General features: G+C 36.5%; 1 protein-coding gene across 3 annotated transcripts; it reads left to right on the top strand.

Annotated features, from left to right (window-relative positions):
• The first annotated feature begins 489 nt into the window (after positions 1-489).
• LOC103705971 (ubiquitin-conjugating enzyme E2-17 kDa-like) lies at positions 490-13,066 on the top strand. 3 transcript variants are annotated; one of them, XM_017842503.3, is made up of 6 exons: positions 541-712; positions 6,045-6,112; positions 7,022-7,100; positions 7,873-8,000; positions 11,825-11,929; positions 12,710-13,066. In XM_017842503.3, the coding sequence occupies exons 3-6, from the start codon at positions 7,031-7,033 to the stop codon at positions 12,851-12,853; spliced, it is 447 nt and encodes a 148-aa protein (XP_017697992.1). In that variant the 5' UTR covers positions 541-712; positions 6,045-6,112; positions 7,022-7,030; the 3' UTR covers positions 12,854-13,066. The 3 variants fall into 3 exon arrangements, with proteins under 3 accessions (XP_026660021.2, XP_017697992.1, XP_008788114.1); XM_008789892.4 differs by lacking the exon at positions 6,045-6,112; XM_026804220.2 differs by lacking the exons at positions 6,045-6,112; positions 7,873-8,000; positions 11,825-11,929; positions 12,710-13,066 and adding an exon at positions 7,224-7,706 and having other exon boundaries at positions 490-712.
• Positions 13,067-18,103: the final 5,037 nt, after the last annotated feature.

Genomic DNA, 18,103 nt, shown 5'->3' on the forward strand with positions numbered 1-18,103 from the left:
CTAAATCCCTCTTCAATGTCCAAGATTGAACAAAGCTAGATTTGAGTCAGGTATAAGATCAAATTGATTTTGGCTTCATTTAAAGATGTCATGTTAATCAAAAGGGCACGTGTTTGGCAAGTAAGCAACCGACAATCGAACTTGTTGATCTCAAATTTGAGGCTCCAAAATGGATTACAGCCAACCTTGACCATATTCAGGTTCAACCAAGGTAGGCTTGACTTACACCGCAGTCAATAGATTATGATTTGGACCTGTGACTCAGGTAGTCCAGCTAAAATTAGAAAAAAAATAAAAAAGAAAAGAAAAAAAAGAAAGAAAGGAAGGAAGAAAGAAAGAAAGGGAGGGAGGAAGAAACCAACGGAACCACGTGCTTTCTATGGAACAAGGGGTGAACCCGTGATGGGCATTCCCCAAACTACCATCTCTACCCACGCCTAAACACCTCAATAACGCAGCGATCCCTTGCCATTCCGCTTAAATGTCAGGAGCATTAACGTCATTATGGCCTTTCCCTCGCTCTATATAGGACCACTCCCTCTGTGTCTGCGATGGCGGCGGGCGGCGGATCTGACCCGATTCCGAAGGCCGGCCCCCTCATTTTTTTCTCCCTCTTGCGGTGATATATTCTCCTCTCCGTCCTCCGAGACCCGGAGCTCCCAGCGCGAAACCCTCGCCCCCATCCTAACCGCGTCCGCTGGTCTCGACCCAGGTTCGTCTTCTTTCCCTCTCGTTTCCATGGATTTCGATCCGTTCTCGAGTACCCAGGGCTTGATTTCGTCGTTCTTTCCTTCGATCGGGCTCCGAAGCCTCCCCGTTCTCGATCGGTTTGCTCCGATCTCAATTGTTTAGCTGTTTGTGTTGTTCCTTTTCCGTTTTTAATGCGAAATTTGGGTTTGCATTCCGTGAGGCTTGATTGCATTTGTACAGTTTTTAAATCGGCTGTTTCAATTTTGAGTTTTTGGTTTATAATGGTGATAGGGGGGGGGGGGGGGGGGGGGGGGGGGGGGTTAAATTTGGATCTGATGGGTTCAATATTGTTCTTGAGGTTGGTTAGATTGTGAACAGGCTTAAATCGTATGTCTCGGACGATTCGATTGTTTTAAGCGCAAGAACATCAAGAATCCTTCTTTGATTTGGCCATTTCATTAGCACCCGCTTGGATTTCTAGCTTCTGTGCCACCAAATTCCAGAAGGGGATTTTCTTAATAAAAGAATTGCGTATTGCTCCATTATCAAGCCCCCGGCAAGAGAATGGTAAAGTAGTTTTGGATTTCCATGATTTGCTACGTAAAATTGGCTCTGAAAACAATAAACTGTTCAGTGACAAGGGCAAGGGAAAATTTGAGGTGTCTGAAGGATGCGTAATGGTAAATGAAATGCTGAAGTTAGGAGTTATCTTGCTGGTGTGGTATATGATGTGTTTTAGAACCTGATTCACTGCAATTGTTATCACCCTTTCCCTCAACTCCAATTTCCAACTGAACTTTGACATGCACTCTATAGGATAGTAATGTAGGTTTCGGCTTGATGATTAAGGGAGCATTGAGAGTTCATCAAGTGATAAGAAGTTTTATGTGGTGATTACCTCTGTCTCAAAAGCAGAACATCATGTGGGCTAGGAATGCATTGGTGTTCCATCCTGCAATTAAAACTTGAGAGGCTCTGAATTGATGGTGTGTTTCGGAAATTGTTAAAGGAAAAGGCATCTGTCATATTTAGTCTATTCTTCTGATGTCGTTCTACTTGATGGCCTTCTTGGAAGGGGAGACTTTTCATGTGTTCAAACAAAGTAATGATTTTTAGTTGTTCAGAAAAATGTTACCTAATAGCTCAACATTGTACATTGGTTTGATATCTAACTAGGATGAGACATATGGTTAAGATACTATGTTGATGACAATTGATAGTAGTTACCTAGATCGCTTAGAAGAAAGATGGAAAATTGGGTTTGAGGGTTGTTTTTTTTAGATCTTCATTTAATTTTATGTAGATGTAATTAGATCATCTACACGTGATACAACTTTTAGCTGATTGGGCTTGGACTTTATCCATAACTGTAGTTTAAGATTAGATATAGGTGTCCAAACTAGGACTTGAATTTCAGATGAGGTAGGGTCTGAATCGCATAAATTAGACTCGTCAAGCATGAAAAATACTGCTTTGAGTTGACAAATTTTTTTTCAGAAATCTGGGTCTATGCTCCTAGACATTATACTTGGACCTGACACTGTCCTAGTCTGAAGAAACCTAGTTAAGCTTACCAAGTGAATGGGTCAGAAAGATCTGGTCTAAAACTTCAAGCAGAATGCTAATTAGGGTCAAATCGAGGCCATTCTATATTTGTACTTTCTAACTCATTTGCAATTGTTAAGTGCAACATATATACGGTTGATCTTCCTTTGTTGAAATCAATTAGATTAAATAGAATCTTATTTTGCTCATTTTCCATTTTTTAGATCTTTTCCTGTGAAAGAAATCATGGATTTCTACAACCAAGAGTTAGATCTAGGAGATATGAGCTGCTGTGGTTCAAGGGCAAAGTACTAACATAGAAACTTGTAAATCATACTTATTAATTGGATGGAAGAATCCAACTCTCCACAAGTCATTGTTTAACAATTAACAACATTTGACTTTTTAGGTGAAAGTACTTTACAGAAATACGTTTAAGATATAGTAGAGAACTACCTGGAGACTGTCACCAACTAGGGTACTGTTTCCTGAGAATGGAAGGTGCACCGAAGAGAATTGAGAAATTTGAACATCTCTTCATCTTTCAATCAATGGATGTATGAGAGTTGATATACTAAGAGTTAAGGTGGTAAAGTGAAAGAGGCATGCACTTGGAAAGGATTTATCTTGGAAGTAGCCAAGGTTGAGATGAGAGTTCAAAATTTTAATATGATTGCTAACTTCGGCCTGGTGATTGTTGTGTCAAATCAAGTAAATGACAATAAGATTGGTAATGGAGCATTAAGGATTCGTGAACATAGTTCTATTATGTGGTTAGTAATATCCATGGCATGAATTTAAGAAGCTTTTGTGCGAGCACTAGTTCTTGATTAGAAAAGGCCCTTATTGTCATTTAACAAGCTTTAGATCTTAAACTATGGGGAGTGATGAAACTAGGCAATGAAACTGGAGGAAAAATCTGGTGTGCAAATGATTGTGGCTTGATCCATTACAATGGAGCGCCTTCAGATGATGAAGTAGCAAAACATCAATACACATATCTATTAAAAAGGTTAATTCCACTGTCATTTCTCAGAGTAAATCCATCATCACATACTATTGATGAAAGTTACCAGTATATGCATAGGAGAAAGACAGTCTTATTAAAAACAAGAATAACAAGAGTGCTTTTATGTTTTGGGTTACTATCATGGTAGAAATTAAAGTAGAATATGATCCTGGGGTGTGTTTTGTAACAAAAATAACACGTATGCGAGGTCGGGTGGAAACAGTTACTTTTAAACAACCAATTTCGGGAATGATAGAAGAATTGTAAATAAACAAGTAAAATTGCAATTCGTGTATATTGTGTTGGTAATCTTCTTCTGTGTTATAATTTATAACTTCCTGATAGCTGCTGCAAGGCTTGATGGTTATGGCTACAAATGCACAACTTACAATCCAAATTACCATGCATTGAAAGCTCTGTCTTGCATATTGAAATTTCACATGTGATCTAAGATACGATTGAGAACGCATGCTAGTATATCCATGACAAAAATGCATGTCAATTATAAGAATAAATCGTATAGTTTTATTATTTTTATACCATACGTAATGATGAATCATCATCTTCGCATCTTTACTGTAGTCATTTAAAAATTTAATTGGTCAAACGATTCTGCTTAAGCATGGTGATACGAGTTACTTTAATTACATAAATGGAAAGCAACAAAAAGATTTCATCTCAAGTTGAAGGGTGGTTGGAGCCAAAACAAAAATCATCCAATTTTTTCATGTCGGTCAACAATTACTTCATAACTTGTTACAACTTCAGTAATAGTCAAATTTTGTTTTTTTTCAATAATAAATATGGAAGTGATCAATTTTAAAGGAGTTTTGATCAGTTTTGTTTGTCCTATTCTGCTATTCGTTTCTGTATAAAGATTTGAAACAAGAACAGATAGAGTGCTTACCAATAGGTTTGAATGCAGTGGCAAGATAAACTGACAAATTACTGGGAAGATCGATTTTGGATCATCACATAGCAAAGTTCATGACAGTTCTAGAAGAACATGTTGTTTTCCTAGGTTCTAGATTGAGTCTGTTATTTAATTAAACGAACAAAAGAATGATTAAGTTAATGCAAAATTCGTGTTCTTAAAAGATTCTATTAGTGATCTCATGCACACCAACTATAAGGTGATTTGTGGAAAGGTTATGAAGATGGAGCACAGTTGTTGAATAAAGCATCCTATGACCTGAAGCAAGCTGCTTGATTATGTGCTTGTGTGAACACATGCTATTAAGCAAGTCTGCTCAAGTATCCTTGTGAACATGTTCCTTAGATTGATTTGAGAGACAAGCTATTATCTATTTTTTTCGCTCTTCGTTGGTGATTTCATGATAAGGGAAACCCATTTTTGAAAATTCGTTTTACATCAAGCCTTTGTAGTTTTTGCTTTGATAGTTTGCTCCAAGGTTTGGAGTTCTACCAAGAAAAAAAAAGAAAGCCAAACAAAGTTATTTACACAACATTTTAGAGTATATCATGCTATATAAGATCCTTTTACCCTTCTGATGAGAAATTTGGTGGAAGGCTGCAAACAAACTGAGTTGTTCATGGACAGCTTAGGCTTGGCTTGGTAATAGGCTTCGAACTTAGTTCAAGTTTGAAATGAGCCGATCTCAAACATTCTTTAAAGCTATGCCAATAAACTGAGTTGAGTTTGAATCCCCTAGGTTTGCAAAATGAATAAGGGTATATGCTCAGCTCGATAAAAAGCTTGTTCAACATCAGTTCACACAATACATGAGTCAAGCATGATCATGACCTGTCAACCTCTGCTCAAGTTCGATCAACCCTCTTATATAACAAGTTGAGCATAAGCAACCTACCACTTAGCCAGCTCATCTTGTTTGCAGTGCTAATTTTGTGGGAGTGCCACCATCTTGAGTTGAGTCCTGGACCTTTTTCTTGAGGTGAGGGTTGCCAACTAGCGGAGATAATTCTGATCGATGTGTTATGTAAGATCTTGTATAATTTGGTAAATTTGTACTGAAATTAGTATTGCATATCATCTCTCAATGCGTAGTCACACTTTCTTCATCATTTTGAGTAGAATATTGCAAACATCCTAGATTGAGATATTTGTTAGCATGTTTTCAAGGTTCTGCAGCCAAGTAATTAAACCCATATAAATTTAGATTATTAGATTGTGATATAGAATATTAGATTACATTATATTTTTTATAAAAAAAAGGATGCTTGTTTCTGTTATGATGAGCTCAGTGCGTTCTCTTGTTTCATGGCAATGTTGTTGATAGGCATGATGTGCTAGGCTAGGTGCTGCCATGGAGGCTAAGGGCTTCAGTCAGTTTTTAGCAAGATGTACCCAATCTGAAACTTTATGCTATGATTGAATATGAGGTCCAAAATACATAATATTGGATAAATGACAAGAATTTCATGGTGCACTATCTTGCCACCAAGTTTTCTGAAATTAATGAAGGAAATAGGAAATTGGCCAAGTCTCGGGGAAACTTGATTTCGGTTGAACGTTCAGGTTGTATATGAATTAGCAGATTATGCATGGTTGAAGACTTTGTTTGGAAGTATTTGGAATGTTATGGTTATGTGATTGGACATTGTTTTGAGGTTGTGTTTATTTATTGAAAGATGAAAAAATGATTATGCACTATGTTACTTAGAGACACACCAGATTATTGTATGCTTTAATTGATGAGTCTAGGCCTGGCGATGCAATTGATGGAAGGTATAGTAGATGGGGCTATATTTTCCCTTGGAAATGGTGCTTTCATATGTTATTTGAAGAAATTAAAAGTTGTTGTTCTTTCTAATGTTGAAGGAAGTTGAGTATATTTGTATCTCAGCAACCATGCTCAAGTCTGGTGGCTAAGAAGATTACTAGGAGAGGTGGGTCGTTGTCAATATTTCTATTGAAACTTTACTGGTAACACCTTAGTGATGCCTATAGCTAGATATTCATTTTTCTCATGGCAGTGTTAGCAGTAATGATGCTTGATTTCTGGTTATTTTAAAGGTTGCCAATAACCATTGCAGTCTGATATAGCTTATGTTGCAAGAAATCGGATCAAGCTCTCAAATTGTTCATGAAATCTTTAAAGTGGAAACTGTTCATAAAGTTGGCATAGATTACATTGCTTGTGTTGATAAATGAAGTTCAAAGAGGATATTTGTCCTAAATTTTTATTTTGTAGTTTTGATTTCCACTTATTTGAATTCTTGATATGTGTAGATTAGCAAAGCAATAGCTGGATTTTAAGTCATGGTTGGAGTTTGCATAGCAACTCTCCATCATGTTGACAGTCCTTTAATAGTAGGTACAGACATTTACATCATTTACAGGTAGGCTGATGTGGTAGCAGTTGAGAAGAATCAAAAACATTTTTCTTAGGTTCTTTCTCTCTTTAGCCATCTTTCCTCTTGTCATGTTCTCACAGAAAAAGAAATCGTGAATTTGTAGATGTTGTAGTAGATATATTATGAACTGGATGACCCTGGATCAGTTTCCAAATTGTAAGAACATTTTTACACTTATCTAGTGCAAATATAGGGCTAAGATTTCATTTGACCCATTGTGGTATAGAGTTCTAATGGTTCGCAATATTTTTTTAATAATTTGTTTTCTCTGGGTTCCGATTCACTCAATAAATACTCCATTGGACTCTGATACTTTAGAATTGGCCTAATTTTATTTTGTATTCCTAATTTTCATCATTTTCGTGTGTTCTGTCATTCTTGTCAGCATTGGTCTTTGGCTTTAAGAATCTGAGACTTTGTTTTTTCAATTTTATATTGCAGAAGCTTCTCATGGCGTCGAAGCGTATCTTGAAGGAACTCAAGGATTTGCAGAAGGATCCTCCTACCTCCTGCAGTGCAGGTACAATCAGACTGTAATGCCAGATTTGGTCTTTTTTCTCTCAGTCAGTTCATGTCTAAACCCCTTGTCATGTAATTTTTCCCTCTCTTTGTCAAGTTATAATTAATTCATTATTTGTTATAGGAACTGCTCCCACCTTTTCTCTTCTATTTTGGGTCGAAAAGGGCACAAGTTGTCTTTTCAGGAAAGCAGAGGGATGAACAATCACCTTGACTCTTGCAAAAAAAGAGTCTGTAAAATATTGATGAAGGGGGCTTCGTTAACTTAAATATTATCATTTTGCACTGGCTTTTTTCAATTTTTATTTTCAGATTTGATTATTTGGATGAAAATTTCAGTCTACTGAAGGCTGCGGGGGATGGTTTGAATTCTTATATTGTAGGACTATATTAGTGTTAATGTAGCTATTAATTTGGTGGCAGTCACCCTAAGTGAATCTTTGTATATATGTCATTGGTTGTCAATGGTGGTGTTGGTGAAGTTTTTGACTTATAATCAGAGCATGTCATTGTCCCATATCAATAAAATACACTTCAAGGAGGAGTTATTTATTAAGTTATAAGTATGTAGATTTGGTAACTTCAATTATAAAAGGGAATCTTTAATGCTGGCTCAATATGCAATCCTTAACAGGGAAGATCTGCACATCTGCATAAACTTGTGACCCCGAGTAGTTGGTCCAAGTATATCAGATATGGTTGTGGCCTTGTGGGTATGATTAGGAGTTTTTTCTGCTACCCTAATGCTGGCAATTTATGTTTATATTTTGCAGGTCCTGTAGCCGAGGACATGTTCCATTGGCAAGCAACAATCATGGGCCCTCCTGACAGTCCATATGCTGGAGGTGTTTATTTAGTAAATATTCATTTCCCGCCAGATTATCCTTTCAAGCCACCAAAGGTATGGTAATATTTTTGTATAGCTTTTGGATCTCATATTCAGGTGCCTTAATCTGGTGGTTTGATGGTCAGCCTTTTGTTTTAAGTTTCACGACTAATTAGCGGTTGTGCTTTCTTTTGATATGTAAATTTCCTTGTTGATTAGCAATTACTTTTAGGTATTATAGGCATAGAGTATGCATTTTGAAATGACTTTCTCTATTGACATGATGATGCATATTAGATATGTATTTGCTTGATGTTTACTTCATATCTAGGTTTATCATCACCAATATCTTGAAAGGCCTTTTGAGTCATTGTTGTATGATGAAGTTCGGTAATTTAATTTTTGTTCACTATTGTGTTCATATATTTAGGAGATTGTAGCATTTAACTATATATATTGCACTATTAATCTTAGTAGTATATGATTGCATGTTTTTGCCTTCTAGCTTTTGCTTTCAGCAAAATTTTGCTTCATCAATTTCATAACCGGGATGGGTGAAGTACCATGCCAAGTTTGAACCTGCATTCAAGAACTCCACCACTGTGGTTTCCACATCCCATTGGTAGTTTCATTTTTCTAGCATATGTGAAATGCTAAATAGAAATAATTAATGACGATATTTGTATAGTTTTTGCATGGTTTAGATTGGAGGGAAATATGACACATTATTAGGTAAAATAAGAAAGAGGAGGATGAGAGATCTTTTGAAGGAAGATTTAGTATTTCATTGAATAACTCTATTCGAATATTACAAAATCTATTACTCTGTTGGAGTCTTTTGAAAGAAGACTCCAAATCTTTTCTTGATCATTATCTCAATGACAATAGGACTTCCCAACTTCAACATATAACAAATTTGGGAATTGTAACTAATCCTTGTCAAAGCAAGACCTTGGAGTTCTTAATGCAGGTAAATGAACCTAAAACAAATCTTCTTGAGAACCATGAGCAACTATTATTTCAACAGTTTCCCTTTATGTCCTTTATTATATTTTCAAACAAGTGCAAGCTCAAAATCTACTGAAACTATATTGGGCATGCCTCACTGCTTGTCTATGGGAATGCGAAAGAAATATCAGGAGGTCTTTATAAAAAACCTACAGTGGATGTTTTCTCTCTTCTATCTTGAGATAATTGTGGTTATTCACCACCAATCAGGTTTGCTCCTGAGAACTTTCACTTGGATAGGAAGGTACCAATCAACTGAGCTAACAGCTATAAGTCAAACCGACAACAAAGTAGTTATTGAAAAATTAAAAGTAGTAGTTTAAGATAAATTAAAACTAGGAAATAAATTAAAATTGGGGGTTGAAAGTGGGATTGGAAAATGGTCCGGAGAAGGTGCCTTATCTATATAGTAGTGGTAGTAGTAGATGAGACCAATATGTTTAATTTAATGATTATGTACATGGAAATTGAGTTGAAGGAGACACTCGTGAGGATGAGAATGGCAGATGGGGGTCGCAACAAGTCGAGATGTGGTTGCATAAAGAAAGTGTTGATTAATTAAAATTCTAACATATAGGAATTTGGGTCATGAAGAGATACATAAGAGAATGGAGACTATTTTAATAGTTAAGTTCTATCAAGAATTGAAGCTATTCAAGGGTCAGGGTTTGAGGATATCTACCAGTGGTGATGGAGGAGAGAGATCACCCCATGAATGGAATCAATTTATTAGTCATGTTTGATTAATATCCTAGAATCCAGTTATGTCAAGCACCATTGTAGGTTAGTATCTAGTGGTAAAGATTAGAGAGGCATCATCTGATGCAAGTTTTTTTTTCCAGATCAAGGGTCAAGGGTGTCGTGGAAAAAAGTGATGGAATCTTGTTGGAACATTTCAAAAATTCAACATTTTAATATTTCAATGTGGTACCTATAAAAATGCTAATGAGGGCAGCTTGATGCAAAACATAAGTTTTTGAAAATTGGAAACTTTATCTAATTGTATATTAAATTATGTATTTTAAATTATGGAATATGTCATCAAGATATGAACTGTCACCTCCCCAATTTACCCTTTATCTGAAACAAAAAGTCATGTGTTTGGTGATGGTTATCCTATCTCTAATGGTGGATAATGTCTCGACCTACAATTCAATTTCAACCACTCTGTGCTGGTAATACCACTTAAGGGCGGATAGACCTGTGATATTGAGCTCCTTGAAATGGAGAAATCAATTTACATAGTTTGCGACATAGTTAGTATCTCATTTGTACCCACCAGAGCATTTAAAATGTGTCTTGATATGGATGGGGTTTTTGTCAGTTCAATTATGGTGCATGGAGAGTGAAGAGGTGATAGAACTTTTTCTAGACTTGATGCATGTGGAGTACTGGAAGAGTCCATTTCATTTCCATTTCCTTATTAGTTACTTTAATCAAAGGACCAGTGGCATGCATTATTGTTTAAACTTCAAAGGCCCAAATTGGGATGTTCATTGTCCATACAAGGTAGAAACTTAGTCGAAGTGAGAGGCTGTGAGGACCAAGGTTCGCCGTCTTGGTACCGGACCCCATACCGGTGCCACACTAGCATAGTGTTGGTATGGTATGGTATGGAATTTTTTTGGCGTACCAAGTATTGGCACACCACCCATACCGGATACCAGTACCGAATCGGTACGGTACGGTATGCCTCGTACCGCCTAGTTTGGGCTGGTATGTCGTACCTTAATGAGGACTCTTGACATTTATTGTCATTTGTCAGTATCTTTCTTTTTATTTTTTCTCACTTTTAGGGTTGGGGGTGGGGGGGTGTTGTTGCCAACCAGAGTTTCTAGTTTTTGAGGTTAAAGGATTTTCCCATTCTAGATGGTTCTACAGAGTCCATTTATTTTGGGGGCCACAATGCAATTGAAGTTGGTCTCGAATCCCAATTCCCCTCTGAAATTCTGTCCTTTTTTTTTGTTATGGTCATTTCTTTAAGCTCTAAGTAGAAAGAAGCTTGTTCTGAGAGGACTAATGTAGTGTAGTTTTTCTCGTAATTTGTGGGAAATCGCCTCTGTTACATCTTTGAAACCTGAAAGCTATCTCTGAAGCTTTTTCATTATCTTCAATCTACAAGGGATGATGATTTCTGGGTTCTATTGATTTGGAAGGCAAGAAAACTTGAAAGTGGCCCAATGCTGTTTGGTGGGAGTTTTGTAGAGGAAAAGATAGAAGAATGCAATAGTTTGATCAGAACTCAGATATTGGGGGTCTTTAGGAATATTGAATTGTTTTTTGTTAGTGTTTCCCCAGAGGAGGAAATTTATTCTAGGAGCGTATGCAATGGTGGTCGCATCTGTTTTGAGGACTTAGGTGGTGTTGTTATGTGCTTTTTCCTTTTGTTTCTTTTTGGCTTGACTTCTTATTATCAATATGATTATGTATTTTCTTACAAGTAAAGTTCTTTTTAGATGACCAGTTTAGTTCTAGTTATCCAGAATTTACTTAGATATCAAATTAAGATTAATAATTGTCAGTAAGGGTTTAGCGGGCAAGGTTAGTATTCGCATGAAGTTTGCAGGCTAGTAGTTGTTTGCCTACATGCACCGCATGCAGTCCATGCCTGACATGAAGGATGGCATTCTTCTGTATATAGGTAGTTTGTCATGAAAAAATGGGGATTCAATTACATAGAATATTGTGTTAGAATAATCACCAGAAGTTAGAACAATGCATGTTGGTATGGTTGTGAATTATGCGGTGGCACATTTTTTTACATGCTGTATGCATGGCATTTAACAGTTGAAATCGTGCAAATGATTTGTCAAGAATCAGCTACCCTTTTCCTTTTTAATTTGTTGTACTTGTCCGCTATATTCATACACTGATGCAGTTACATGTTTTAGGTTGCTTTTAAGACTAAGGTCTTTCATCCGAACATCAATAGTAACGGGAGCATCTGTCTGGATATTCTTAAAGAGCAGTGGAGTCCTGCCCTGACCATCTCAAAGGTATGTCATGCAAATATTATTCACTTGTTTTGATCTGGTGTCGAGCAAACAGGGTTTATGCCTTTGATTTATTATGAGTATTAAAACAAGAACAGAACTATGAAATTATGGTGCTGCTGTATTACGTGCAAGTTTGTATCGGTGTGGATACAGCATGAAGACAAAAAAGGAAATAAATAGGAAGATTCGGATTTTATCATGCAAGTTTATACAAATGACCAGTTCTGAATAAATATGCTGAGTACATGTCTTGCTTTAATTTTACTTTGGTTTTTGATTCCCCCAACTTTCTTTATACTCGCTAAGAATTTTACAATCACTTGATGCAAGAGATGAATGACGAGAGTGTTTCAGCGATATGTAGATGATGTATAGGCTATATAGGTGGAACCTTATAGCGAAAATTATTTGATAATTTGCCAAACCCAACCATGCTTGCCACAAACTGTTGTATTCTACATTTAAATAATTGCAGAATGATGCAGAAGTTAACCAATGCTATAAATAAGAAAGTGCCTATTACGATTAGCATGTATGTTTTAATCAGATATAGGAGTATGTATGATGATATTGAGCTTAGTTTGTTAGCAGTTGGTATTATCACTCCAACGAGGACCCTTTTCCCAATCCTTTAACCTATATCTAGTATTGAGGTCCGCAGAATCAAGTTGCCATCTCTGTATTTTTACATTTTATATTGGTATCGCACTTTCTTCCTTTTCTGTACATGATATGACTGGAACAAGATTCTTGATAATGAACAATATAATGTTGCGACAGGTCTTGCTATCTATCTGCTCTTTGTTGACGGATCCAAACCCAGATGATCCTCTCGTCCCAGAGATTGCTCATATGTACAAGACTGACAGAGCAAAGTATGAGACCACAGCTCGCAGCTGGACACAGAAGTATGCTATGGGATGAAGGTCTCCTACGCTGGGAGTGGTTATGTTATCTGACAAATGAATATAATATGGGATTAAGGTCCCCATTCGTGATGTTATTGAAGTGATTGTGTTAAGATGAAAAATTGTGTTTGTTTGGTTTCTTGTTTGATCAGATAGATCGTATGCATGCCTGCCACCTGGCCTGCTATAATTTTCATTGTCAATAATATTCATAGCTCATGTTCATGTTGGTGCTCGTGCGATGATGGATATGTTAGCTTGTTAAATGTTAATAGTTCGGCCTTGGTTCATTCTGCCGGCCTTCAAAACATGGGTTTGGGCAATCTATTGGATGGTCTGGATTTTGATGTGCTTTGGCAGACGTAGAAAGCGGACCCAAACTGAGATGAGGTAGGCTTGTTGAAATGGCTGTTGTTATTGCTTTTCTATAATAAAACTGAAGCAGATCATATGATGGGAACTGAAGCAGGTCGCTGAAGGCGGCGATGAAGCAATATAGGCATTAGCTTCATCATTCGGTGAGACAGCTGTAGGTCTACAGATTGCAGTCGCGTTGCGTATCAACGATCTACTAAAAGGTGGGAAACTAATTCTGTATTGATTCAGGATGAGCTTTTGGTCAATTTTGGATTTGCCGGTGCCCATCTCCTCCTGGTCAAAAACCAGGGTTGTCCTATGCTTGCCTCCCAGAATATGGTGCTGGCCGGCAAAAGGAATGGGTCAGATTCCGATTAAATTAAGCAAGATTCAAATTTAAAGTCGGTAAGATAAGCAGGTTTGGGTTGGGATCTGGGTTTCTCCTCCGGGGTTTGAATCAAGTTCGGATCTCTAAACAAGTTTCAGCAGTTATTATTACTTAATAATATTTTTAATAGAAAATATGTTGTTGATGTAGTATTAACCTTCGGTTGTTACAATTATTAATTAAGTAAATGAAATATTTATATATGCAATGTTGTTTTCCCCATTTTTGGGTTAGGGTGGCTATAGGCTATGTTGCGCATGGTTCGTGTCAAAATTTCTCAATCTATACCTAATTTACCCCATTTTTGGGTTGGAGGCACCATGTTGAGTGAGTTTTTCAATGAGAACAGCAAAAAAATTCGGTAACAATTAATTGAACTTTTATTTGTTTGGCTTTTTTGTTTATCTTCTAATAATTAAGTGAATTTTGCATAAAACACCACTTCATAATTGATTTTACAAAGAAAGATGGGACTAATTATCTTTGCAGAATATACCTATTTTGGGATCCTTAGATAAATTCGTGCTGCTAGATGTGTGTTTGCAAATTCATCCTTAGATAATATATTGTCATTTATGGCCGTTGCCCATCTTGAAATTATCCATAAATCTATACATCATTTCTAAACTTATTTTGACCTTTTCTTGCAAAATTGATAATTAAATAGATTTTTTGTACAAAATCCTTAATAGTTAAAGGCAAAAGCACTCTCTACGAGCTTTTTATTTTCTTTTATTTATGATTAAAAAAAGAAGAGAGAAATAAAATCTTTGGAAATCTTCAAGTTAAAATAGCTACAAGGATCCTATACTGATGACTAGATATTCCTAGGGTTTGCATTGATCATGAGGGTCACAGTGTTAAAGAGGCTTGGTTTACAAGCAACGAACACTCTCTGCTTCCTTTCTTCCAAGATTGATTGCGATCTATAACACATGGTAGAGGGGCCAGCAGCTGTTGCTTGCAACTCAAGCCGAACCCGTCTCTTGTCCACTTCCTGCCACCCTTCAAAAAATCAGAAGAACCTTTTAAAGCGATTTGCCGACACGCATGGCCCAACGAAAACCAACTTACAAGGATGAGAAGGACTTCAGCCACCACCCATGGAAATATTTGTTCTTCTTCACTTGATACAAGTGGATTTCGTAGCTCCCACAAAATATACTATTCGTCTGATTTTGCACTTACAACATTGGTCCATATATTTTCTTATAGGTCCAACTCAATTCTCAGATTTCAACACTCAACATGTCACTTCTAAGTAGATCGCAGTTTGGTTCTCTTGTCTACGTGTAGTTTATACCATGAATACCCACAACCCGGCATCCAAATGGCACACCTCGTTGTCTCGCACTTGATGCTGTTGTCCCTAGGGATGCAAGTTGCATGGATGCTGGTCCCAAACCAGACCAAATATACCGCCATGTCTGTTTTTGGACCTTTTTTTTTTGGAGTAACAATATACAACTATATTCTGATAGGTCGGATTCAATCCTAAGATTTTAGCACTCAATATGTCGACTTTTAGATGGACTTAAATTGGTTTGGTTATCTTGCCAACGAATGCCATAACCGGGCATCCATCCAGGTAGTATCTTTCATGTGAAAGAAGGATTTGCTTTCCTCCATGTGAATCTACCGTTGGGTCACCATCAAAATAGTTTTTGCCGGTATCTCCTTCTTGGTTATTTTGTCCATTGCCAAGAGAAGGAAGAGAGAAGATGGCATACATAAAGCTAATTATTGTATGTGTCATGAGTCATTTTACCCATGATTTTGCATGGTAAGCTGTGCAGACACCACATGTATCCACTGCTCACACATGCATTCACTTGTTATTTTATATAGAATGGCTCATACTTAAACTGATTTGTTGGATGATTTTAAATGTCATCGGCCAACAAGAAATCCATCAATCCTTTATCTAGTAGAGAAATCCGCGAATAATCGATAAAATTTTCAATAATAATTCAGAAGACACTCGACTCCGAATACTTATCATCCGCTTTCACGTCCTATTCCTCACAAAATACGCGTTTGACTAGCGTAGTATCAAGATTCCAAATGCGTACTCTCTTTTAGTGAGATCCTACGCCCTAGATTAGCCATAATTTGTTTATTTTAAGGCACAAAAATGATGTAGCTGATTAGATTCAACAAAAAGAAGGCAAATGGATTGCATTAATTAACAATATAGAGAGAGAGAGAGAGAGAGAGAGAGAGAGAGAGAGAGAGGAGGTTCCCAAACTTCATTAGCTTTTTATTTATTTATTTATTTATTTATGAGACAAATGAATCAGGCATACTTCTGGTATAAATGCATTCAACAAAATTAAAAAATAAAATATTATGAAGCAGAGATGGGATGATTGATACATCGATTCATAAAATTTTACTAGAATGCTATACTATATAAGAAACGACCAATCTACCATCTTATTTGCTTCTCTATAGATGCGCTTGATCACCAGGAACATACACTCTCTTGAGTTCCCCGAGATACCATTCTCATTTCATTAGATCTATTCGGTCCCACCTCGAGCTAAAAAGCCAGCAAAAGCCAAAAGATCGAGGAGATCGTGGATGCTCTCTAGTGGCATAAAACTAGACACCCACTCATGCGTGCTTATCCCGGAGGAAAAGGTATTAATTAAGAGCAGCTCCTGTGGGGTTAGAAGACAAAAGTGTGCTCCCTATGGACCATAAACCATGGCTAAAGTCCCAGTCATGGGGTTAAATCATGAATCCTGCCCTGCCATGCCTCGTCGTTGTCCAAATGCAAAGTTCAATCATACTTAGTTGAACGGTGCAACTCTTTAATTTCAAATGCCATGATTCCTGCGTAAAGGGAGCTGTTAGGTCAGGAACCTCTCAACTTGGATTCGGACCCATCAAGGAGTGAGGCCAAGTCACTTTGTCACAACCGAGAATTTCATCCAAAAAAAACTAGCCGAAAGTTATTATTTAGATTCCTTGATCCTGTATAAATACCCAATATATACCCGGCAAATAACCGATGTGGGACTAAACATATGCCTATACAGGTGCTCATATACTTTTTCCGTTTAAATCTTGTCGTTCTCGTCAAGTTAAGAATCCAAATTCATTCAAAATTAATCACAAGCACCATGATCGGCCCGTAGTTAGTCTCAATGAGCTCGTGCTGCAGTATCTCCTAGTCCATATGGGCCATGGGTCGGATTTGCTCTGATACTCTTTGTCACAATTTAGAATTTCACCTAAAAAGCTAGTCGGAAGATATTATTTAGGTTTTTTGATTTTGCATAAGTATTAATTAATGTGGGACTAAACAAATGCCCGCACGGATCCTTACACATTTTTAATAGACCATGGTCCACACCAAAAATAGTTTACTCTTGAGTCTTGATTAGCCCTGGGTTTGCGAGTCCTCGTGAAAACTCTACTTCTAAAATCTACAGTGACCCTCCATCACCTACTTCTAAAATCGACAATGACCCTCCATCAACCCGTTTTTCTTTAATATTTTCATCTAATCTGCTCGTCTAATTTCATCTTTATGTTTTTAATGTTTTTAATTGGCTAGATTCCTCGTGCTCTTGACCTTCTCATGGAAGCTTTTTTATTTTTTCCGTCCCTCTAAAGATCTTGTGTATGTAAGCAAAATATTTCTGGTTTCAAATAATGCATTATCCTATTATAATGGCTCCCATCAAAATCATTGTTGATCATTATAAAACAGTCATTAATGGTGAAAAGTAACTTTTAAAATTTTTAAAAATATTAAATAATCATTAAATAACGAATTTTATAACTGTATTATAATGGAAAGCTAATGGATAATAACAGAAAAAATGATGATATTTCTATTTATTTTTAGATAAAAATATTTCTTCTGATCGTACAATCCCTTTTTGATGGAATTTTGAGAAAAATTTAAATTTCATAAGATATTATTTATTAAAAATACAAGTAAAATTAATATTGATTATTTTGTATTATAATAAAAATAGCAGCTCTTATATTTTTTTTCATATAATGTACCTCAATAAAGTAAAGAGGGATTGCTGAAATTCTTATAGTAGCCATTGTAATGGTTTTAAGTTGTTATTTAAAACCATGAGGATGAGAGATGGCAACCTTTTTGCCAGAATAATAATGCCTCGTCTCTAATTTTTGTAATAATTAATTATTGACTATGGGATAAGTGAAAGAATCACTTGGCATTTGAAGAATTGTCCTCACTCTCAACTTGTCACTTCCATCAAACGCAAGATGGCCGATTCTCACCAAAAATCGTAACACAATCGGCTTCGATTTATTAAACATCTCATAGATTCTGTTGAAATTTATAAACATTGTTCAATCGATTTTAGGACCAACGAACAAAATCTACAGCATCAGAGAAGTCATAGACCAACTAGATTAACACAAAAGAAGAAGTTCCAAGGCCAAGTTCACCCTGGACTCCTGTTGGCTTCATATATTTAGAACATGAATCATGAGATTATGACTTGCATATGTGGTGAGATGTGCTATTCT

This window comes from Phoenix dactylifera, chromosome 12, assembly GCF_009389715.1.
Source record: "Phoenix dactylifera cultivar Barhee BC4 chromosome 12, palm_55x_up_171113_PBpolish2nd_filt_p, whole genome shotgun sequence".
NCBI classification, from domain to species: domain Eukaryota; kingdom Viridiplantae; phylum Streptophyta; class Magnoliopsida; order Arecales; family Arecaceae; genus Phoenix; species Phoenix dactylifera.

What these genes read in the sequence shown, in the direction of transcription:
- LOC103705971 (XM_017842503.3), top strand. Translation starts at nt 7,031, where the DNA reads ATGGCGTCGAAGCGTATCTTGAAGGAACTCAAGGATTTGCAGAAGGAT. An exon ending in TCCTACCTCCTGCAGTGCAG is followed by an intron (nt 7,101 to 7,872) that starts GTACAATCAGAC and finishes TATATTTTGCAG; the next exon opens with GTCCTGTAGCCGAGGACATG. An exon ending in CTGCCCTGACCATCTCAAAG is followed by an intron (nt 11,930 to 12,709) that starts GTATGTCATGCA and finishes ATGTTGCGACAG; the next exon opens with GTCTTGCTATCTATCTGCTC.